This window comes from Amblyomma mixtum, chromosome 1 (genome assembly GCF_055824585.1).
Source record: "Amblyomma mixtum isolate Tamu chromosome 1, ASM5582458v1, whole genome shotgun sequence".
NCBI lineage: Eukaryota > Metazoa > Arthropoda > Arachnida > Ixodida > Ixodidae > Amblyomma > Amblyomma mixtum.
This window is the reverse complement of record NC_143012.1, coordinates 237,667,909-237,693,610: the sequence shown is the minus strand read 5'-3', so window position 1 is coordinate 237,693,610 and position 25,702 is coordinate 237,667,909. Positions and strand designations below refer to the sequence as shown.

The following is a 25,702-nucleotide window of genomic DNA, read 5'->3' as shown; positions in this document are numbered from 1 at the left end:
CGCTGCTATCAGCTGTCTGACCTGAAAAATAATGTTTTTCTTTTTCGGGGGGGGGGGGGGGGGGGGGGGGGGCAGAGCTGCCCTGCCGGCTATATCACACCATGTCAGAGGCGTAGTGATTAATTCCATCCATTGAGCTCGAACACGCACCTAAGCCTCGGTATATGGCCGTTTTTGCGTTTCGCCCTTATCGAAATGAGGCCTCCGCCGCTGGCATCGAACCCGCCGACTGGCGATCAGCGGCAGAGCGATGCAGACACCTTTCCACATCGGCTGGTAAATGCCCGGTTTCAAAGCTCGCCCGTGCTACTAAAATATGCGCACAGAGGCGTTTGCTGACGCCTAAATGGTATACGTCTTACATAATGATGGTAGCACACACCGCGCAAAATTCTGCGGTAGTTATTCAGGAACTGTCGCAAATGCGAACAGTGTATATGAAGTTTCTGAATAGCGTGCCCCTGTCGGCGACTATATACAAGCCCATCTTTATAAACCTTTGGGGTACATGAAGCGGTTTGGGGTACATCGGCACGGTGTCAACCTTTGTTGACACCGTGCCGATGTACCCCAAACCGCTTCATCTCAGTTAAATTGCTCCACGGCGATGAAAAATATAACTTCACATAGTTCATCATGCCTCCAAATGAAACTGTTTACACTGATCTGCTAATGTATACACAGGCATGACGCTGTGACAGCGCACGACGATGTTCTACATCTCATCATATATTTTATTTAAAGTACGTAAAATTCACTCGAGCGGAAACCGCGGTCATTATTAAAGACCCTAGGTGAAGTGGTCACAACGGGTTGGGTTATCAAAACAATTCATCTTGAAGCCGGATGCTCTTCTACGGCGGGAGCAAGACTATCGAATGACTAACACTTTCTTTTTTTTCGCTTTGGATTCGAAATACACTTAAAACTTTTAACCTTAACTCTCATTCGATAACTACATACTGACCTACGTTCACATAAGTTCGCAAGTGCCACTAAATGATCCTCGACGGGTAGTGAAGTCCCGAATGCATGTATCGCTCGCCGGCACAAAGAACAAATTCATCGGTATTCGCCATTCATCAGCTCACAACAGAGTCCACAAGACCCGCCCCACCCCGTGAGAAGCTCATGGCGTAAGCGTGGTAAGTGCCTTCATATCGTCAAACGCAGCACTTCCTTTAAGCGACGCCATTCATAAGCAACAACGTACCCCAAGCAGGAGCGCTCTAAGGCGGGCTGTGTACACCCAGCCCATGCTGCTCCAGCGCTGACAGCGCGGAGACAGAAAGGAAAATAAAAAAGCTATCGGCGATGCAGCAAAAAAAAAAAAAAAAAAAAGACGACAGTGTGCTCGCGCGCGAGCGACGCCGCGCGCGTAGCCGCATCCGATTACACAAGTTTATGCCTGGTCGCCGCCGTTTACATTATGATATACCTCCACTTCGCGCCGAGCCCATCGATCGATGCCTCTCAGTGCGTGTCCGGTCGTTTATTGGGCTCAGCCTGTGGCGGCGCCTGTTCGCTGCATCGCATAACGCCTCGCCGGCTGCAACGGTAACAGCACCCAACGACAGCACTTGCGCGCGCGCTGCATATCATGCATGCAAGCCATAGCACGCTCCGATAGAGCCATCAGGGGCCTCGTCTCGAAAGGCTTCGGCATATGCGCTCGCGCCAATGAGCATTATGCATTAAGCAGAACAGGCGCCCCGAAAATTCCGCCGCGCTATAACAACCCCCCCCCCCCCCCCCCCCCCCCCCCCCTCCACACCCGCTGTCCTCGCTCGCTCAACTGATGCTATTGCCGCTTTGTTGCTCGTCGTCAAAGTCGTAAATAAAGCCTCGGTGATTTTCACTCGCCGAGCTCACACGCACCTTAAGCACGAGCTTCTTCATCGTAGCACTCGGATCCCCTCCTTTGCAATCCGCCCTTGTCGTTATTTATAGAGGCCGTTCTGCATAGCTGAGCCCCAGAAGCACCCGGCGCGTATAGTGTGTGCAGTGGCCTGCCGGTTGCCCCGAGAGAGTCCAAGTACTAGGCGCACTGAAATAAAAAAATTAAGAATCTAAAGTACGGACAACAGCAGTTGGCAACCGTGCCGAGGATTTTCGCTGTGCGCGGGTCCTGTAGGATCGCGCAGGCAACTTGTAACGAACTGGCGTGTCTCGGGCGATATATCTCCTTACATACGTGTCTAGCGTCGCATCTGTTTCCGCTTTCTGTTTTCTTCTTTCTTTACATCGCAGCCAAGCGCGTTGCTGATCATCGAGTGGCGCTTAAAGCGTTGCGTGCTTTTAATTACCCCTGCGTGTATATAGATATATAGACGACAGGCTATATAGCCGGGGCAATCTTGAAGCGACTCGCTTTTTCTTCTTTTCTTCCAGCCCTCACTCACTCCCCCTCTCTTTCTCATCGCTCGTTCCTGACCTGCCGATACGCCCATTGCCACATATTTCTCTCGTCGGTTGAAATCTTACACGCTCGGGAACGCCTCATCACCTCTCGCGTACACCCTCTTGTGTCAGCGGCGATGACCAAGGGCTACATCTTCTTTCCGCGCTGCCTTCATCTTCTTTTCTTTTTCAGGTGTAGTATTGCGCTGTGCGTAGCTTCCTTCGTCGTGCATCACGTCCGCCCCGCGTATCTGAGCCGCCTGAAACGTTAAACGCGAAGGTAACGCCTCCCGATAGGGGCCCATAAAGTTTCGACCGCACTCTGCACGCAGCTTAATTTTCTCCATCACGTTGCGGGTATTTATTTATGGCTCACGGCGTTGCCCAGCGGGCACCATTTCCGTCTGAGCGTTTCTAGGCGTCGCTTATTGTATAACCCTGAAGGTGAGGCTTTACGTTAGCTCCGCTTTAGAGCAGCGATGTACATCACGTGGAAAATTTCTGTAAGTCGCGCCTCCTTTCATGTTGCGCCCAGTAGCGTTGTCCTTATCCTTGTCGTTTTACACACTAGCGTCGTCTCATACCTTAGATTTCGTTCGTGCGTGTGCAGAAAGTGAACAAGGGAGGTGCCTCAAGGTGCTTGCCACATTTTGACAAGAGGCCTTGTGTTCGTTTGTGCACAACGTTCCTCACTGGCGGGGTTTAAATACGGTCTTCACTCCGAGCAGGAAGGCATGGTGATGAGGACGAGGGCGCGAAGTGGGAAGGGTGTTAGGATGGGGAACGGAAATCTTGTCCAGGAACGCTTTGCCGGGACGAAGAGAAGTCCTCTTGTTGAAACGGTGGCAAGCTCCCTGAGGTTTTCCCAACCTTCATCACTTTGTGTGTATCAAGAAACCATCTACATTCCCTCTCTCTACCATGCTGGTGCGTTTAGTTAGTCTTGTTGTAAATATTTCAACGCAACAGAGCTAGGCAAGGCGTCCAGAGGAAAAGCCGTGCGCGTTTTTGCACCAATTCAGGGTCGTTAGACGTGGTTGTGACGTCACACATTAAGCTGTGCAATGAAAATGGCTAAAACTCGAGTTAAATTGAGACCATGAGGTTGTAGCGTGGCTTAAAACTCATTATGACATATAAAGATATAAGGAAAATTTTGCTGAAAAGAAAATTGTAGTAATTAGTCGGGAACTGAGCCCATGATCCTTGCATTGCGAGTCAAACACGCTACATCTATAGGCCATTGAGGCTCGTTCGTTCGACTTGACTAAAAGGAGGATTTGCGTGTCTTGTGGTGTAACACGTGGTATAGTATGCCTAGTGATGTATGCTAATTAGTATGTGTAATTAAAATAAGTACTAAATAAGAAATGCAGCAAATAGTCATTAACGCTGTCGCATCATATCCTTAAAATCCAGCTTAAGTGGCCCCTTCATTTTACTCTACGTAATGTACGCAGCATTCCTTAACACTTTCGCGAGTATGTATCTCAGTAGTGAAGACATATCGCATAGAGTTCCGCACGGGCATCTACTAAAATACATCTGATGGATGTTTTGGGCTGGTAGCAGATATTCTGGACATGCAAATCAAATCGGTTGAGTCTTTATTAATTTCTTACAACAAAAGCGTGTTTCACGTTGAACTCGTGGTGCCCGTATGGCTCACAGTAGAAGGGACACAAAAGCAAACTCTCCTATATAGACCAGATTCTTTTACCCTCGCACGCAGGCTGCTGGCGCGCCCCTACTCTCGACACCAGGCGCCATCTATCGGCGCACGCGGACCGATGGACTGCGGGTCGCGCCGGTACAGTGTAGCGCCGGCGCCGCGCGTAGAATGCATGTTTACGTGTTCGCTTCTACCGTTGTAGTGCTCCATTATAACGTATGAGGGTGTGTGCTGTGCGTCACTACTCACATTTTCCCTCTACCAGACAGTACTGCGGTTATCTTGCGCGCAGTTAGTCTTTAACGTGACATCTCCGAGTTTTTTTTCGTTCATTTGGATGTAAGTAAGTGCGGCGAGGCAGTGCGCGTCTGTCTCGTTGTTTGTGCCCACCATGATGATATTGATGATTAGCGCTCGTGTCCTGTCTTCACCTTTTCTGTTTCTCGTTTTTCGCGCTACTTTCTTCAATGATGATATTATGCTGGCTGGCTCAGGAATCTAAACGCTGGCACCGCAGCGGCGACGCTGCTCCACCGAGCCGCTGGTGCGGCGGCGCTGCTCAGGGAAATTCTGGAGTAGTATTGCAAACAGCAAGGATTTTTTCCCGCTGAGTAGTCGGCCAGGTAGCGTACGGACTGAAACCGGCACTTCTAAGTAGATTTCTGCGCTGGCGTGTCGTTTGTTGCCGTCTTTTACGTGCGCTATCATCTACGATAACTTTAGGCGCAGGAATGTGGATTTATTGATTTGATTCAGTGGTGTAGTAACTGGATAGGCGAGCTGCAGACTGTAGGTTGTCCCGACAAAGCGCGTGGTTTCGATCACCTCCTTGCGCTGAGCTTGCTCTAGTACCCATTAAACACATTTCATGCACAGGATTGTAAGCACGACCGCTACCGATTTCAGTTGCTCTTTCCGCAGGCATGTCATAGGGATCAGGGGGGGGGGGGGGGGATAAGTTTGGGGTGAGAATCACGCCAAGGTACTAGTTAGATGAAACTCTTGAAGCAACGATGTTACTAGTGAAATAAAAGAAGTAGGATTTAGAATGTTTACGGGAGAAATAAATCACTATTCATTTTGTCGAGTTAGCAAACATTAGTCAATCGTTTCAGAAATTAAGACGCTAACCCCACAGAAAAGATCAGAAAGGGATGAGGCGAAGCTGCTCATGACTGCAAACTGCCGGCAAAATCTGAAAACAATTGCCAAGTCGCGATAAAGTGTTAGTCGCAAGTCCAAGAGCTGATAACTCCGAGATTAAACTGCAGTAAGAAACGTCGTCGAATGCTTCGGAAAAGTAAAAAATGCAGTCCGTTTGGCTGTTGGCATCCATTACAAAAAAGGGAGGTCAGTATAGTTAATTAACAGAGCTATGTGTCACATGAAAGGCTTTTCTTAAAAAAGAGTTAATTGAACTCTAGGTGACTGTAACTGCGAGATGCGATGATATGCTCAGGCCGTTTGCAACTAATGCATGTTAATAAAATGGGGTAATAATTTTCCGGAGTATTTTTACCGCCTGGCTTGAATACGGGCATTACCTTCGCCGCCTTCCAGTCTGCAGGTAACCGACCTGTGGACAATGCTTAAAAATATCTTATAAAATCCGTCTCTACAGTGACAAATTATTTTTACATTTTTAGAGTTTATTGCAAAATGACAGCAGATGTCGATAATTTCAAAATATTGATGAGACTGCCTTTTGAGGTGACAAAGATAGAGTTCATGTGAGGGTAATCGAGTTCCCGCGATATGGGCGTATGATTAATTTTAAATACTGTGGACTCCGTTTTTATTAGGTTAAATGCGCCAATGATTACCTCAAATTATAAAAGAGAAGTTCGCAAAACGTGGACTACCTTCGTAAGATAAGTTACCTGTGCAGGTAATAGCGCAAACTTTGTTCCATACTTATTTCTCTGCTATCTGACTGACTGCATACATGATACAGATGATATTATACACTATACTGAAATTTTTTTCTGAACATACACTCTAGTATTTTCCAAGCAAGAGAGATAATGTTTGCACTATTCCGAGAAGTCGCCAAATATGGCGACTGCGTTGAGAAAAGGGCTAAAAATATCTTGTTTTATCACTACAGCGTTCCTAAAGCCAGCTTTTGAACAACTCTGCCTGCTCTGAACGAATTTCAAGATCCGACAATCTTGCTTTAACTGGACACGGGGCGCCCTAAATTAGACCCAACAGGTTCCTCGGCCGAGGCGTTTCAGATTCCAGACGTCGAGATCTTAAGACGCGATAAGGGAAGACCCTCGAAACACTGATTGCGCGCGGGGTGACGCAACGCGCGGTCGTCGAAGGGCACGCTTTGACCTTTCACACGCATGCGCCCGCGACGGCTCAGACCCTCCATTTACAGCACAACCAGCCAGAACAAGCCTATCATCATTACGCCTATGCGAAGCCACGAGAGCTGTGGGGAGAGGGGGATGCCAGCGAAATGGGAGGCTTTGGTTCTACTTCAGTTGGCTGTAAGCCCAATGCAACACCCTCATTCAGCCCCCCCCCCCCACCTTCCGCCCCCCTCTCCAACCCCCACTACTAGCTCGATCCCCTTCAGGAAATATCAGCCTAATGGCGATCATTTCATATTTATCGCCGATGTGTAATGATGATTAAGTACTCGCTGTGCGCAATTTGACAGCGAGGCGTTGGCTGTTGGCACGTGTTAGGGGGTTGTTGTGAAGCCGACCGATAGAAAGGCTTTCACGCTTTGTATCGAAGCAGTTGTCGGCAGCTGGAATTAGACACCATGACAAGCTGTGGGCAAAGTCGCGTAATTAACTGCGAAACTTGGCACAAAATCGGGTGGGCTAAGACGATGGCGGCCACTAAGCGAAGCAAGAGCTTCGTGTGAAGCATCGGCTGCACGGCGCTTAAACGTCGACACCTTGCAGTTTTACTGTTTCACGTCATCGCTTTACCTGGTACGTGCAGGCTGAACTCTAACGGAAATATTGACTACGGTCCGAATTCGATACAAGACTTAGCAACTCCTATGCCTCCTTATCACACAGTCGCATCTCCTTCTGCTGTAGCCAGATGGACGAGATAAAGGTGGCTTCCGCTTTCTTTTCCGTGATTCGCTGAAAAACCTAAGCTTGTAGGTTTTGACAGGTGCAGTATTACACAGTGGGTCGTGGGATATCACGTGTGTAATCTGTATAAGTACAAAATATCCGACGTCATAAACGATTGCTTTTAACAGTTATGAAAATATGAAAATGAGGAAAAGAAGCTGCGGATATTACAGATTAAGTTGACACAAGCGATCTAGTTTCTAGTCTATAGAATAATTTTATTTATCGTTTGCCAACTAAAGGCACAAGACGATAAGTAAGCTGGCACTTGGTTTCCTGACACACGCACCAACTAAACTGTGTTAAAGGTCGCGGAAAGAAGTTGGCGCAATTTTTTAAAGGACGCGAATTCGTTTTTCGTCAATAACTGATCAGTCGGCATATTTCCTCTAAACAAATATAGTCTCTTCGCCATGTGCCGCGCAAGAATCAAATGGCTGAATCTCTGCGCTGAGCTGAAGTTTGTATCCCAGCCAATACTATTTAAAGAGTGGAGGAGCCCTTGCAAAGGTTTGGAATTACGCACTTTTCTACGTGAAAATGTTGGTCTGAGAAACTACACCCTCAACATATAGGAAGGCTCGAAGAGTGCGGGAACAGCTGTCACCCTCGAAGATGGTAGAAAACAGAGGATTTTTTTCTCCCCCTTTTTGCATTTAACCGCCGCTCATGCATGGTATGAAATTTGCTGAAGGAAACCACCGCGCTTTGCTCCTGAAACTCTGTTTTCTCCGCATATCTTTAAGCACGTGCCAAGAAGCAGCCGCAAAAGAGCGCAGCAGCAGCAAAAAACGGTCGGTCGCATGCATCCAAGGGCCGACGGGGCTCCTTTCCAAAGCTCCTCATACCTAACCATGAATAATACATGCCGCGCCACGCAGTTGAAGCCCAAACACAAAACTCGCGCTCCGTCGCCACCGCATCCGCTGCTAGGCTAGAGACCGCACGAGAAATGCCGACTCCCGCGGAAGTGGCCGTGGTGGCCCGCTTTTCCGAATTTCATATCGGAGTCAACTCGCCGCTTCGCTCAAAAGCAGCGACGCGTCGACAGCGACATCAACTGCCTCCGCCGCAAGGCGAGGCGGCCCCTGTTTATGAAGCGGACTACAAAAACGGCTCACGACGCGTTCGTATGCGGCCTCGGACTACACCACACTCGGCTCCACGCCTCGACTGCCACTTTTCTTTTCGTTTATCCCGCGCGTATATACCACCTCTACTCCTGCTGCTGTGGCTTCTGCTTCTTTCTCTTCGCGTCTCGCGCAGGCGTCTGGGGAAGAGGGGTGCAGATCAGTAGGGAAAGGGAGGCATCGCGTTTGCTTGGCTGGTCGTGCGGACTTGTCTCTCTATCCTTCTTCTTATCTTCCATTTCTTTCCTTTCCGTCGCGAGGTTCAAGCTCGGGTTGCTCGCTCGGTTGAGCGTTCGCCGGCGGCTGCGTCGGCAGGCGCGACTGCTGCTTGAATGCGCCCTTCTCGACTATGTACGACGGCGCTGGGTGTACGCTGTGCCGCGCACGGGCCTCCCCACGATTCCGGCGAGTCGTCGCGCCGTCGTCGTCGTCGGTTCTTCGCTTTTGTCGCTCGCTTGGGTTCGGGCCGCGGCAGGCAGCAGCAGCAGCAGCCCCCGGCGCTGCTGGCCGTGTATATGACGCACTCAATGGAAGAGGGGGCATATGAGGCCGGAGCGGTTAGGGCGACCGCCGGTGAATTATTCATGCAGCCGAGGCAATTCTCGCGCTGACGCCGGAGAGAGGAGCGGCGTCGACGTTGGCGACGACGGTGACGCCAGCCTTTCTCCCCGGGTGCTCGGTCTCGGAGGAGAAGTATAGCGAGGCCACCGCTGTCGCCAGGTTATTGGCTCGCTCTCGCCTCCCCACGGACCCGTTCGCTGGCGCAAGCAGCCCCTTCCAGCCTCGCCTGCATATGACGCCTCCGCTGGGTTGCCGCGCGCGAAGGAGCTGGGAGGTCCTTGGCGAATGTAGCTATGGGGACCGCTTTCGTTCAGCCTGCCGCCACGCTTAACGTTTCCGAAGTGAAAGCAAAAAAAAATGATGATACGTTTGTTAATCTCCTGGCTTTTAGAGCGAAAAGTTGCCTCTGTAGTTTTAATTTCGTCGATAGCAGAATGTTTCACGGATACTTTAGCGGAAAAGCCAGGCCGAACTCTACGCACATTCACTCCCTCCCTCCCAAACTCTTGCCCCCTGTTCTCAACTCTGCCCTTGATGTGCAGCATGGTGCGTTCTGTGTTCTAACTGTCGAATAAGAGGGACGGAGTTTAGGCCCTATTCTGTTGCCACCTAGAGCAGTAACATTCCCTCGAACAGTACACTCCCCACCATATCTCAGGGAAAGTTCGCGGCCACACCTCGACCAGAACATCAATATACAGGGTGTCCAGGCTAACTTTAGCCAAGGCTTAAAAAATAAGGTTTTTGGGGTAAGCCAGGGAAACCACTTACATACAGCTACCAGCCGGCTTGCGCATCTAGCCAATTTTTTGTATTGCTATTAATTAAGGAGTAATTAAGATAATTTTTACAAATCCGTAAATATTGACTTTAGATGGCAGATGTGAATAGCAAAGTTGGAGAGCACCTTAAGTAACCCCTATTCCATTTATTTGCTGCAAAGAAAGCCTCACGTGTATCTTTTTTCCGAGCTGCAACGAAAGTCCGTGAAATACAAAAAAAAAAAATCACGTGACTAGCCCATTCGCGCGCCACAATTGCGCTGCTCTCAATCCTGGCCTGAGTGAACGAAATCAGCTGCTGGCATGGACCGACGACTCCACTGCTCCGGCAGGCCGATATGTCGACGGTGGTTGCAACGTCACGCTTGCAGACTGGCTCGCGCGGGCGTCGCAACCACCGTCGACATATCGGTCTGCCGGAGCAATGGGGTCGCCGTGCCATACCAGCAGCTGATTTCGCTCTCTCAAGCCACGGTTGAGAGGAGCACAATCGCGGCGCGCGAATGCGCTAGTCACGTGATTTTTTTGTATTTCACGGACTTTCTTTGGAGCTCGGAAAAACGATACACCTAAGGCTTCCTTTACCGCAAATAAACAGAATAAGGGTTTCTGAAGGTGCTCTCCAACTTTACTGTTCACATTTGCTGTCTGAAGTCAATATTTGCGCGTTTAGAAAAATTATCTTAATTGATAATTAATTGCAAAACAAAAAATTGCCTATGATGCACAAGTAGGTTGGTAGGTGTATGTAAGTGGTTTCTCTGGCCTACCTCAAATAATTTATCTTTTAACCCTTGGCTAAAGTTAGCCTGGACACCCTGCATATGTCCCTGTGTGGCGCAGCTTAACGCAGGCCTTTTGAGAGAGCTGAACTCGGCATAGCAGAAAACGCTGTCTTGGCTTTCGTTTCTCTGGAAGGTCACAGTGACGCATACACCCGCAGTAATGAGTTTATGACACGCAACATTCATTATAATAAATGAAAAATAACTTAAAACTGCGTGTTGTCTGGGCGTTGTTTTCGAACCATGACACACTGAGCCTGGTCTCTAATGTGCGTATTATAAGTTAAATTTCAAGCCATGCATGGTTCAATGACTCCAAGAAATTAAATTTCTTCGCCACATTCGTGTTCCACATGCTTATTAGGTAGGTATACATGATGTGTTCCACATTCAGGTGCGTACTCAGCGCACCTACTGTGTACACAGTTCCAACCAACAGTGCATTACCGCATATAGCCTACACTACAGAATCAGTTATGCAGATCGTAGTTCAGCTTTAGGGCGTGTTTGAAAACCTAATTCGTTTTGATGGCCACTTGCGTATTATATCGAATGCGAGCAGGTACAACGTGGCTGTAATCCGTAGTTATTATACGCATAAATAATATGCAATTCCGCGTAGAGAAACGAATGCATTCTTATTTTTTTAAATCTACGCACTCCGAAAAGCGGACACGATGTGTGCAATACGCCATGCCCTAAACTAAGCGCATATAGCTAAGTTTGTGACTTCGAATAGCGCCATTAGCTTCATTAAAATGCATTACGCATTCAGGCATACCAATGCGCGGAATATTACCCGTCAACCGGCGAGACGTCGTTCGTACCGCCCACCTCTGCAACATACACGGTATTCCCATTCAGGGGGCTGATATAGGAAAGCGCAGCGGTGAAGTTCTCTCGCAGGGTGTTCGCGCCAGCGCTCATGTCATAATCATAAAGCGAAGCTTTGCATACCCAAAATGGTCCCTCCCACCGTTTCCCAGTGCACTAAAGCGCGCCTGTGCGCGGCGGAACGCTTTGGCGCGGCAATATCGTCGAAACCAGCCATCAAGGAAATGCGCGGTGATATCGACTCCATCGGCCTCTTCGCGCGTTTAGGCAAAACGACGAGCCTTTCCACTCGTTTGCGTGAGCAATATCGCGTGTGGTACGATTATGCGAAATATGAAAGCAACGAATGGGCGCGCAAAGTGTTCCTGCCCTATACGTTGCGCCTGGCAATCTAACGTATTACATTATGTTTTCTTTTTAGAGCCCAGCTCCTAAGCATCCGTTCGTGGGTTGAGCCGCGTCGCCTCCATCGGTGTAGCCGAGCCAAACAATAAATGAATAAATAAACTTTACCGCGGCAGGGATTCGAACTCACGGCGCCATGAACAGATCAGCTTCGCAGGCCACTGCACGAGAGCATTAGGCTATCGGCGAGTTCTGTTTTTCGTTTAAGCGAGAGCTACATTACCCGCAGTCTCGCCGTTTCACTGTGGGCCTTCGGCGCCACTTGTGCGCATGCGCGAGGAGCCGAGAGACGTCACAGCCGCGCAGCTGGTGCACCACGCGCCGCGCCGCTCGCCTCCTACCGAGAGGAGCCGCCGAGTGACGTCACAGCTGCCGGCGCCGCTCGCCTCTGATTGAACGGCCGTGTGTTACTTTACGGATAACGGGGCCGTCTTTCTGGCAGTCAGTAAAGTTGAATAGCCCGTGCCGCCTTCACCACATGCCTCATCTTTAATGTCTAACACGTAGCCATGACGATAAGCAAAACAACTAGACGCAACCAGAGATATACCGTACCTCTCGCAACGTATATCCCGGTGTAGCTGAGCTAAGCCACTGCCAATTTTTTTTTTAGACATGGTATTTATTACAATGAAGTAATGTTCTGTGTACATGAACTATGTACAAGCCATGAGGAAAACAATTGCAAATCAGTCCAATGCATAATACGGCACACCTAAACAACCAAGCACGAGAAAAGACGCGACACAGGGTACATCGCTATTGCATCATAATTTCCGCAGCCGATCACGCGTCTGTTAAAGCTGCAAAACACTCGCGCGATGCACAGTGCACATCGTTGCCGCCTTCTTCTAATACTGCTATCGAGATAATATACACATTCGCGCGCGCTGTGCATTGGACATCGTCGTGTTCATCCACTAATACTACTATTTATAACTAATATTCGTGGTGAACGATTGGCAAGAGCTGATTTTAATGGCCGCTGGCCTAGCGCGAGCGCTCCGTCCCGCGCCACTGCCAGCTTCGTCTTCTTCATAACAATATCTTCGCCAGACGTGCCGACGACTAAGCAAAGCAAAACAATCAACCGACAAAGCTGCGCTCAAATTTCGCATTAGGGAGTATCGTAATGCCCCTTAGATTTTTTTTTTTCAACAGCGCTGGCACTGTGCGATGCAAAAGCCTTGCATTTCATAGAATTAAATTTCACAATAAGATCTATGTTGTTTCCCATCAAAATAAAGCAATAATTCAAAACTGATCTATTGTGCAAGGACAAAGGTAAGTTCAAGTTCTGAGAAACTTCTTAGCGTGCGTGGAATTATGGCGCGTTTTCGAATTCTTACGAAGAGGTGACGTGCGCTTCCGGGCTGCAAGTCCTCAGTAATGTTTCAGATATATGCCGTGGCTACATAGCAGCTGACGTCCCCAAACATTGCTATAATTCATTCACAACACAGGCCTGTAAACATATAAACTTTGGGTACGCCACTTAAGGGTACCCTCGTTAAAGATTTAAAAACAGTTTCTTTTAAGGGCCACGAATTAGGTGATCATAAATTTGACATCTGTTAATTTGAATTATAGAAGTATGCCGGAAAATTTGTGTATTTAACGCCGGGCAAGTTTCTTGTCTACAAAAACTAGCCCACTCGAAACGACAAACGTTATGGACTCTGAAATGAAATATCATTGAGCGAAACAACTTTTTGTGCGGGAAGGTAAGAACAGAGGTGTTGAACATGAATGAGAACTAAGTTAATACATGAGCAGTGTAACATGACTCAACATGACTACGCTCTAGATGAAAATATATTACCAGCATATGTCACATTTTGCACGGCGCAACATCAATCTCTTTGTGTCTGTTTTAATACCAGTTATACAACACCTATCGGTTGTTACAAATCCTTCCTTTTATTTCTTGAGCTCCAGTCCAGCCACCTTCCTTCCATGCGAATACTACACAGAGTATGAGATGAAAATGCGTAACAGTATCCCCGTCTTTTCAGTCCCGTATGGAAAGTGTGTGCAGAGTATATGCAGAGTATATAGTTCCATATGAAGACTCAGAGTTGCTAAGGGAACTGTTGACCTCCGCTCCTCAACTTCACTCGCATGGCGTTACGTGCTATGTCTACGCATGCACCACTTCGCCCCTTTCCCTTTCGCCACGCGCGGGCACCACAGAAACGATCTCCGCCTTACTTTTCAAAGCAGTAGCTTATATACATACTCTACGATTAACATCGTCACGCACCTCGATAACCTCGCATCCACGACCTCGTATGGCACCGCTTCTCTTTTCAACCGAAGCTCTGAATTGCACGGCAGAGAGAAAAAAGAACTGAGGGAGGAGTGGTGATAGTTGGAGAGGGGAGGTGCAATAATCGTTCGAAAGCGCAGATTTCACCTCGAAGCAGCTGACGCTTACGTTCGCTTAACCGGGCGCACTGTAATGAGTCCGGGAAGCCACCGAGAGAGAGAATGCGAGCTTCCGCGTGAAGGCCTTCAACGACGCTGATACGCAGCTGAGTGACGCCCAGGGAGAAGCTCAAGCACGCTCCATTGCTCTCGTCAGAAAAAAAAAATTACAGCACCCTTCCCCTGATTTTATTCATTTTTTGTTGTTTCGTTGGTAAAGGCGGTGGCGCCGTAGTTGTTACGCAAAAAAAAAAAAAAGATCGACGAAGCAAAGCTGTTGATGAAGGCCACCACACCAAGCTAGACAGAGAAAGAGAGAGAGAGAGAGAGAGAGAATGAGGAAGAAGAAGAAACGGCGATGAAAGTTCGCATCAACTGCCTTCTATCGCAACTCGTTACAGTATGCACAGAGAGAGATAAGCAAGGATCAAAATACGTTTAATTCATGGCTGCCGCGGATGAGAATTGCCAGGCGAAGCGTGCGCCGCGGAGGTTTCGCGGCGCAGCTACTTTATGCGCCGTGGGTTCCAGCTGCTGCGAAGATGGTTGGTTAGGCCGCGGTGATTGCCTGCACCCCCTCCCCCCTTTGCATGCGTGCCTCGGTCGAGACAGTTTCTGGCGCGTCCTGGCAGCGATAATGAAGACGCGCTTGAAACACCCGTCGCCGCGTAATAAACCGTGCCCTCCTTTTGCGCTTATTCTTTATCTGCATCGCCTCAGTTCTCCCTTTTCGCCTTTGCACTCTGGGTGTGAACGAAGTATCTTTACTGCGGAAAAGGTTCTGTGTGAATCTGCGCAAATATCACGTCTACGCAGACAGCGCGTCTTAGCTGTATTCTGATTCACTGCACCGCTGTCAATACTATGCCAAGAAAAAAAAAAACGCTCTTCGAACTCAAAAATCCTTGTTTTAGAAATTGTCGAATGTCTTGGGTGAACATCTTCTATATTTGTATCCTGCGCGCTACGCCTGCTTGGCCTTTTTAGGGTCTTGGTGTACCGCAAACTTGTCGCATGCTGAGTAATTTTATCTACGCTGTTATTGGTTAAGAGATGAGAAGATTCTTATAAAGATATGTGCGACAATATACCTGGAGACTAGTGGTGCATCATTTGAAGGTGTTAGCACTTTACTCCGCCTGCTTGAAAATCATCCTTTTAGCTGGTGCTTGGAATAGCTAAGGAATGGATAAATGGTGGTTCCCTGCAGTTCCAGTTATTGGGAAAATGTCAGCGCATTTGCGTAAAACAGGGCTTATTTCAGAGCAATAAGAGTGTTTTTTGCTCTGCAGGGGAAATGACCGGTTTGATGGCTGATTACGGTGTGTGTGGTGGAAGTAATGGTGAACCGTAGTGGTGGAAATGGCAATGGTGGTGGTGGTGGCAATCGAGGGGACGGTATTTGCAATGGTAATAGCGCTGGAGGTAGTGATGGTAATGTTAGTTGTAATGATGGTGGTGGTGACGGCAATGATAATGATAAGTGGTGGTGGTGGCGGTGTTGGTGGTCATTCTAGAGGTAATGGTCAATCCTGGTGGTCGTCGTAATGGTAATGTTGGTGGCGTTGATGGTTATGGCAGTGGTAATGGCGGCGATGGTTTTTCGTGTAACGGTGGTGGTGATGGCAGTAACAATGGCGGTGGTGGTGGTAATGGCAGTGACAATGACAGTGGTGTAGGTGGCGGTGGTGGCGGAAATGGTAATGGCAATAGTGAGAGAGGGGGGCATGGTACTAGTTGTGGTAATAGTGAGGGGGGGGGGGGGGTCGTGTCAATGGTAGTGGTTGTAAGGACGATGTTGGGGTAGCTGAAACAGTAACGCCGCCCCAACAGTTCCTCCCTCGCGTGACCAATGGGGGCGCGACCATCGTTACTCGTTACCGGCGGGCCCACCATAGTTATCGTTCGGCGCAGTAGCGGCTCGGTCGTAGTAGAACACAGACTCGACCACATCTTCCAAGCCGCTGTAGTCTGTTTTCGTCTACACGGGCCATCGCACAGGGTACTGCTCCATAGGAGCTACTATAACGGTGTCATGATTGTGTCACAAGTTTGTAGAAGCTAACCTTAAACATAGACAATTTTTTTCTTGTATTTGTTTGAACATTAAACGGGAACACTGGCTAGAATAAGTAGGTTTGGCGGCCCTAATGTGTCGAACCAAAGCGTTTCCTTGCATTCATGGTGAATTGCAACATAAAGTATGCGTCAGTGATCGCGGTCCTAGTTTGCAAAAACCGTTAATAATTGCAGTTTGACTTCGAAATTTCGCTAGGCCTTACCGTATCATAGCCGGATTTCGATTTGGGCTTCCGCCACTGAGAAAAGTGAGAGGTGAGCACTCGTTATGACGAAATAAAGAAAACAAAAAGGTTTTCAGATAAGCAGCGTTGTTCTGGGGTATTGTCCACTGCAAAGCAGGCGTGGTTTCGTGGGTCAGCCCAAGATTATGAATCTATCAGTCATTAGAATTATTTTGACCATCACTGGCGTGGCAAGCAATTCTTGCATTCGATTCAAATTTAAACTAGATTTAAGATGAACGTATCCCGGGGTAGCAGTTTGGAGGACGGTGAAGATTAGGAAGTTTTATGGGAATACGATGGGCTGCGGCTTGCAGTGGACAGAGCTAACCGGAGGCCAACAAGAAAAGCCTTTATCTGGCAGTGTATGCGACATTGCTGATGATTACGATGAGAATGACGACGGCAGCGGTAATGATGACGATTAATGCTCTAAATTACTCCTCTATATTGTTTTTTTTTTCGAACTTCTCTTATTAGAACGAGAAGTGGGCTATTAGAGTGAAACACGTCTATACAAGACCTGCATCTTCGGCGCAGCTTAGAAACGGGCAAGCGAAATAGGCAAGAGCGAAACACAAAAATTTTCCGCGATGAGTGCCTAATTGCCGCCGTCGCCGCCACATTGCCGTCAGAAGACCGGCGTTGCGTGCGGGTGGCTCTGGTTTGCAACGCGCCTGCGCGTCTGCGCGCCGGGGTGGTTTCTCGCATGTACGGAAATGGGAAGAGGGGGGAGGGGCAGGGAGAGGAGGAGGTCCACTCAACGAGACGGGAGGGCAAAGGCGCGGAAAGGAAACCGTGGGAAGGAGGGGAAAGGAAGAGGTCGGGGAAGAACGGCTCGTCTTGCTCCCCTCCGCGCCAGAAAGCGCGCGTTCCGACATATTAATTCGCTAAAGGCGCGCATTACGGCGTCGGCGGAGGCTCATTTCGGAAGGAGGTCCGCTTAATTAACGAGTTCGCGCGGTCCGCGAACACGCCGTCGCAGCCGCTGCCGTCGATGACGACGACGACGGCTGCAGCCGCCGCGGGGCCTGGCTTTGAGTGCCTTTGCCTCCTCCCCTTCCTCCTTTCTAATCTTCTAACGGCTTCCATTCACCCCTTTCTCTCTCTCTCTCTCTCTCTCTCTCTCTCTCTTAGTCTCTCTACCATTTGTGCCTGGGGTGTTCTTCTGCTACGGCAAATTTCCGCACGCATGCCTATATGCGAGCCATTCACTAGAATCTGAGAGCCAAGTAGGTGGGCCTACAGTCTTGGAGGGCGTTGTGATGCGCAGGGTGATTTTCTAGAAAGTGAAGAGAGAGATGCAGGAAGGAAAATTTAATGCACGGAAGAAACGTTTCTCTGGCCTGCTTTTTCACGTTGGGGCAGAGGGAAGCGGGAATTACCGTGATACGGCGAAGGTTGCGATATAAGATCTTGCACACTGCGGCACAGAGAGGACGCGGGCACTAGAATGCAACAAGACACAAGCTTTTCAGCGTGCTAGCAACAGTGACCTCTGAACGGTAGGGGAGAATTAATGCTTTTGTGCACTCGATTCGTTCGTATTTGTCTATCGCTAGAATTGTTTCTCATCTTCTATCGTCACCAAGAGTAACCTAAGGCCCAGTAATAAACTTTTCAATAATCTAAACTTCTTTGTTTGCGAGCTCGACCGAATTGGTCGACGACACATCGATTAGCTCGCGTCCAAACATTGTAAGAGAGTGAAGATGGGAGAGCCGATGGCATAAGAATACATGCAGCACGCGTGATGTAGTCAAAGTATATGTATGCGTTTTGTACGCATGTGTACGCACACACATGCGCGTGCGTACAGCGCCCAGCGCCTTCACAAATGCTGCTAAAACGCTGGTTCCGGCAGCTGTGATATGCGGTTCGCAAAGAACAAAGCACACGCAAACATACAAGTGAAAATGGCTTTCGTAAAAACAGATCGACTGAGTTAGCTCTCCTTGCTCAGAAAGAATTCATACTAAAACATTTTGAGTCAAAAAACAAGGTACTTGGATTATTTTTAGATTTTGCAAAGGCGTTTGACCTTGTTAATCACTCTGTGCTGCTTAAAAAATTAGATCACTACGGTATTAGAGGCATAGCCCATATGCTGATTTCCTCATACTTGCGACATAGGTCTCAGTTTGTCACTATTGCCGGTGAATGCTCCCATTTGAAAGCGGTAGCTTCTGGCGTTCCGCAAGGGAGCATTTTGGGTCCGTTTCTTTTTGTTCTTTATGTCAATGATATTGTCCGCATTGATAGCACTGCTGAGTATATAATTTACGCAGATGACACTAGTCTGTTTTTTTCGGGTACTTCAACTGCTGATCTTGCAAATCGAGCTAATAAAACCTTAAAAGCAATAAATACTTGGACGGTTGATAATCACTTAAGAATTAACGTTAGTAAAACGGCAGCAGTCATGTTTCACCCACGTCACAAACACATTGAACTACCTCTAATTGAATTAAACAATACCAGAATAGAGTTTGTGCAGTCTGTGAAAACTCTGGGCGTTTACTTTGCAGCAGATATGTCATGGAATGACCATATTAATTACGTAGTTCAGAAACTTTCCAGAACAGTTGGTATCATGCGCCGCAATTGCTTTAATTTTCCTATGTCAGTCAACATGTTACTTTATCACTCTTTGTTCTCTTCTATAGCCAACTACGGATGTATGGTGTGGGCAACAACAACAGCTGAAAATATTAACAAACTCACAGTGTTACAAAAACGAATTATACGCATTGCATGTAAAGTGTCATATTTCTTCCACACGGCGAGCCTTTTCCATCGACACAACGTCATAGCAATGAAGTCCATGTATAACTATAGGCTGTGCTATAAATATAAACTCGCCATAATGAAAAATGATGACTCCTTACTTACACTGGCTGGGCTAGAGCAAAGCAGAACTGTGTATGATACCCGAGCAGCAGAACCTTGGAATGTTAAGAAATGCCGCACAAACTATGGCAAGCAAATGTTGCAGCATACCTTACCGTCACTTCTGAACCAGTTGTACTGCCACAAGAATCTTGATCTATCCAATATTTCTCTGAAAGAATTGCCCCAAATGTTCATGTAGTTTTTTTTCTTCCTGTTACCACTTTGAGTGCACCTGTCAATTTTGCTGTCATTTATTTTCTCCTCCCTGTGTTTGCCTTTATAGGCTCTTTGATCTAATGTAGTTCTTCTTTCTTTCATAAGCACAATGTACTACGTATTGAACGTACATGTCTCATTCTCTGTACCGAACATACTTTACTTACATTTTGTTTGATGTCGTACTCCGCCACCGTCAATGCTGCACTGTAAGAGGAAGCCAGGACCTCTCAAGCTGTCTATACAGCTTTTTCCCTGGCTGTCCTCGCAACACCCAGTTGCGGAAATAAACCTTCAACCTTCAACCTTCAAAACTTACCTACGAATGACGAACAGCTGATGCCTCGGTGCTTCATTTTTTTTTTTTTTTGCTATACCGCAAATAAATCGCTATTGAAACATTCGAGTGGGGAGAGGATTTAGACTTCAATAAAGCGATACCGTGATTAGGGGGTAGGTTCACCACTTATGTTCTTTGCATATTTAGAGAAAAAAAAAGGCTCTCATCTTTAATTGCGCATTCTCCTGTTTCACACTCATCTAATGCGCAGATAACACGAAGAACAACATCAACTCAGTGCTCCAGGGAAGTATTAGCACATGCTCAAAGGCGGTAGTTACTATTCTTTCGCACATATAGCGGAACAACAAGAAGAGGAATTTTCCGTCATTCACTCTTACTAACTTAAGTATTGTGTTGTCGATTTTGTTGTGGAGTGGGTGCTGTGACTATGTCAATTTGCAAATGATGTTGTCAGTTCTTGTGAAATTTTTTTCTTCGATGGGAAAAGGAGTAGCCGACGCCACCGACAGGTACCAAACTCTCGTTATATTTTCATATGGAATAAATTTCGTCTCCTGAGAAAACTGACGAATTGGTTCTTCCTTGAGCTGTTAATAGCGCAAGAATCTCAACACCGTGCAGGTTCCGGGGCTACGCCCAGGAATTTAGCCGGTTTTGTCAAAAATACAAACTTTTATAACACGCGCTTACCCGAAACATGACATGTGCTACCCGACGTGCCAACTACGACCTCACATCTTTCAAGCGCACATTACCATCGTTACTAAAGGAATTAGAATCAGAATCAGAATCATGTTTATTTAACATCATGTCGATGTTGGGTGCGTCGACAAAAAGCCAGTGAAAGGCTTGACGAGGCCGACGCAACCCACAGAGGCATTGCAGTGGTACACAAACTTCAGAGCACTTTCGAAGAACAAAGGAGCATACAAGCGAACAAAATAACAGATTTGGCATTAGCTATGCATCAATTCGGACTCCTTGTTTAATTGATGCGGGAGGGTGTAGCTCAGCATTTGATAGCCGTAATTTGTTCTCATCCTAGGTGCATACCATTTCGGTGTCGCTCGTGTAGAGTATTTCGGCTCTTTGCATTGTAAACCTGACAGCTTCACCACAGGGCAATTATTTTTATTAACACTGGATTTATAACACCGTAGAAGTAAAGTTTCATATAGCTGTGGTAGGCGGGTGATTCGAAGTTCCTCGAAAATCGGTGCTGAATTGGAGCAGAAAGGCCTCTTCTATGATGGACTATCATTTGATGTGGCGTTCAACATATTGTCCATTTCGTGAGCCTTCCCTAAGCCTGTTCTCACTGAAACCAATTGTTTTATTGTTGTTCATAGCCTGATAATTTGTTCCTGTTGTGGACGTTGTTCAACGTTAAAAACCAACATTACAAAAGCATGTCGTTTCTTTTTTATGTGTGTAACAGTATTTTGTTACGTGACCTGTGTTCACGAGATTTGTAATTTTGCGCTATGTTAGATGCTATAGCTTTTATTATTTTTTGTTTACTTTCTTGTCTTGTATATAACATATTCTACTGTAACTGACGCCCGCTGACAACTGCCAATTTTGAAGCCAGGGCCTCGTCGAGCTGCTACTCGCCCGGCTTTTTGCTCCAGTCACCTTCTTTCTTGTAAAGAAAGCAAATGAACTTCATCTACGGCATGCCATCTAAATTTAATAAAATCGCTGGGGAGGAGGCAGTCACATCTGTTAAAGTCATTGTTGAGCAGTGTAGGTCGATACTTATGCTCGTTATGGAAAAGCCCATCGAGAACAGGAAGCATAAGAATTCAAGTCTAAAGTTAGCAATGTTCCCCGCAAAAACAAGACAAAAAGAGATTTATATGTCCTTTCTAAACAAGGCATTTTACTTTTGTCGAAAAAATAGATCTTGAATGTCGTTTAGAATATGTAGTGTGTGTGGTATGTGTGGCTCAGCGTCCCGATCCCGCATATATGCTATGAATGACACCATAGTGAAGGGCTCCAGATCAGTATCAGATCAGATTTTTAGCGTAGTACATCACGCAGGAAACCGGCGTTTTTCTGTCTCTCCACAAAATGCAGCCATTGCAAATAGAATTCAATCCTGCAATCTTGGGCTCAACTGGTGAGAGCCATATCCGTTGAGCCACCGCGGCAGGATATCACATAGAATAATTGCGACGAACCACCAAATTCTTCTTTTAACGATCAATCAATTTTTCCGCATCGGAATGACCTCTCTCAGACCTTGTGAAATATATGCAGAGTGGCAAACGAATCACTTGTGACCCCTGGCCTTAAAGTGTACTCATCTTCCTTTCAATTCCTTTCTTTTTTTTTCGCAGGTCAAGATCTGGTTCCAAAACAGGCGCATGAAATGGCGCAACTCCAAGGAGCGCGAGCTGCTCTCAAGCGGAGGCTCCCGAGAGCAGACGCTGCCGACCAAGAGCAACCCGAACCCGGATCTGAGCGATGTCTCCCCACCCTCCGGTACCACCACGGGCTCCACTAATGGTCATGGCAGCCACCCGCACCAACCAGTCACCGCGGCTGCCAGCCTTGCGGAGCACCTCATGAGGGCTTCGAGAGACGAAGACGACGACAGACGCTCAGTGGACGTGGACAGTGATGAAGACGTCGAGATCAAAGTCCTCTGAACCTGCGAACCACAATATGAGACCTGCCTTCTCACGTGCCCTCGTCGTCTCAGGAGGGCCACTGGACAGAAAGATGACCGTGTACAGTGACTTGTTATGAATCGCCGGGAAATCAAGCGTTGTGCAAGTTCTTCGTGACTCGGAATGGACCTAAAACTTTAGCCACGAAGGCAGAGACGGCAAGCTGCTCCGGAGAGGAGGCTCACAGTTATCAGCGCCCCACCCACACTGCAGCGATTTGAAGAAACGTCTGCAAAGATGAGTTGTGTACCGTGGCACACATTGCGGATGGAGATGCCTTTCATCGGAATCACGTGGTTTTGGTGCGAAGTGACTCATTCTGAACTCAGAACTGCTGCAGCTTCATTGCTTCCCGGACTAAAAGTTCTCGACAGAAGAGAGGTCCGCTAAACCGGTGCCAAAAGAGACTGTCTCGTTCGCCACGCAAACGGACCTCTTGGAAACGATAATATTCCTGTACATCTCGCCATTTACCCCACCGGAGGGATGGTTCCCAGATTTCTTCTAGGGAGTTCGGGGTAGTACAACCAGTTAAAGCCTCTAGTGGCCTTGAGGCCGCCACCATAGCGCAACTTTTGAAACTGTTAGCCTGACGCGATGGTAGCTTTGGTAATCACGTGCGATTTCATTGAAGCTGACTGAACACGTACTGGCTTACCCCTCGATTGCACGATGCTGGAAGGCTATGTCCGCACAATGGCGCTTGTTCGATTTCATTAATGAGGGATGATCAACCACACCAAAAGAGAAAAAAAACTCCCTGTGTACAGTCACCTACCTCCGCGCTGGCAAAAGCTCGGGGATTTCGCTGTGTTCTTGCGAAAGAAGGATCGGGGTAAATGCTTTGCGAAACCGGTGCACACTACTTGTTCTCTTAGGGAGAGACTGCGTTTAAGCGGCCCCTAGCAGGATTATTGAGAGTGAAACCAGTCTACAGTGTCCTGTTGAGAAAATAAGATGAAAAATATGGGCTCACTTTCAACGGGACTTTGAAAGGCGCTGGTGTTCTAAAAACCGGACAAGTACTCCCCGGAATAGCAAATCAGACAGTAGCCAACCTTCATCTCTGATCACCGGCCCATTATGTCGCCCACTGTTTAGGACTAGACCGCCTAGTGTAACAAAGTGCCGCAAAGGGAACCATGCGTTACTCCAATAACTCAACTATGAAAAGAAATTGGATGTATTTCACATGAAAGCTGCCTTCCCTTTCTGAGGTCTGTCTGCAGAGCGGCATCTAATGTGTGGGTCATGTTTGCAATCGAACTTGAATACATGCTGCAAACACTGAAAACCATCATGAATGTCGTGCAGTTTAAACTAGTTACCTTCGTCGAAAGTGCGAGCTTGTGTTGTGCAGACACGAAAAGCGTAAAGCAAAGTCTTTTCACTTGCTTCCAATTCGAAAAATGACATTTTTATGGAGTAAGGAGCCTGTCGTGGGCTGCGATTCGGGATATTCAAAAGAAATGGATAGGCGCTCCGGCGTAAAATACGTGATAATATCAATGGCAGACTCTATCAAGGGCAGACTCTCTAGTGTTCTCAAGCCTCAGCATAGCCCAGATGTGATGGGCTTGTAACAGTTACAGCTGCTATGAGAAAAAGAAAACCACATCCACCCCCTTCTTTCCCTTGTGTTCGCTCCCATTCTTGGGGGAAAAAAAAACTAAGCGGAATGTAATACTAGTTCGTGAGCGGCGTCAGCGATGCTATTGTGCATCGAAACACCAAAACGTTGAATTTCTTTCGGTATAACATGTCGTTTGAGTAAAGATGCTGCTACGTCTTCTGTTTATTTTTTTCTTCCCCGCAGGTGTACATTAGTCGACTGGCACCACGGTGACTACATCCTAGTGAGCATTTGGAGACTTAGCCAGAAAAACGCTCCGAGAACGAAAACTGGCCTCTGCAATTAAGGGAACCTCCCTAAAACCTATAAGGTCCAGTATTGCACACCACAGGATGCATAAATTAATGAAGCTTCAACTATTTCGGGTTCGGTACTTGAGAATGGATCTTGGTACACAGGTGATCAGCGAGAACTCGATAATGCGATTGTGATCACCGAGGACAGTGTAGTCTACGACAGGATCTGCATGACCAGCCCGTAGAGGAACAGTGTGGAAAACACCCCGATGGTGGACAGATAACGATCAACAAAGGTGATCCCAGAGACAATACTGAGGCTCAGCTTTAAGTTGGTTCTTCCCGTGTTGAGGGATGACCTCTGCAGGACTTGTACAATAAACACATGATGAAAGTTAAAATGACTATCTCTGTTTCCACGCCAGCGCCGCAAGCCTCACTGGATGCAAGGCGGCTGCAGCGTTCTTACGCAACTTTTCTGCGCCTAGAATAAACGAAACACAAACTACACGACAAGAAATCCGGTATTGAACAAAGATACCCAGGGCAACACTGGCATACTTTGCCTACTGCTACCACGCGAGAAAGCAGACTCTTCTGAGGAGCTCGTATTTCAAATCAAACTTTATTTTATTTTACAAATGTGCATACAGTCTTTAGGATGAGCCACAGGCCAAAAGCTAAAGAAAATAGCTTGAAAATGCCTGTGGCTCATCTAAGAGCCATTACAAAATAATGAAATAAATACAAGCATACAACGGTGGCAGATCGCATACGAGCACACTGTAGAAAGAATTTATAATATTTACGATTGAACTGATGGGTACACAGAGATGTAGTTTGAAACTAGAAAAAAAAAACAATTTAAAACTGAACAAATGCATTTGAAAGTTATACACTGCTGGGTTGATTACAAAGGGGAAAAGGACACCGATACATACACAAACTATAATTGATAATCCACACCCAACACTGTCGAATTCGCCAAGGTACACAACTCTTCAACAATGTGCACGCAACGACCTTGCTCTGCTATGTGCACTGATACGTATGTTCCGTGAAAAAGTGAAGCGTCACGTTAAAAATAAAAAAACGGCAATACTCGCGCGCAAATATTTATTATAGAAGAACAAGGAATAAGTGAAATTTCATTAACCTCGTACAATCATAAAATAAGCCTAATTTTTTATGGTTACAGCCACCCATCTGAAGTTTTACGCCGAAATAAATATCGCAAAGCATCGGTTACTGAAATGCACGGGAATAAGTCTCGTTACTGTGAATGCTTGTGAAGTCGTCGCAATATTTTTTTCTTATAGCACCGCGAACTAGTGCCA

General features: G+C 47.2%; 1 protein-coding gene across 1 annotated transcript in view; it reads left to right on the top strand.

Moving 5' to 3' along the window:
- Positions 1-24,766, top strand: part of Dbx (homeobox protein Dbx) — a 104,163-nt gene extending 79,397 nt beyond the window's left edge. Inside the window, exon 5 of the mRNA XM_089565185.1 lies at positions 22,164-24,766. Coding sequence (XP_089421311.1) covers positions 22,164-22,475 — 312 coding nt within the window. The 3' untranslated portion in view covers positions 22,476-24,766. The remainder of the gene's footprint in view (positions 1-22,163) is intronic.
- Positions 24,767-25,702: the final 936 nt, after the last annotated feature.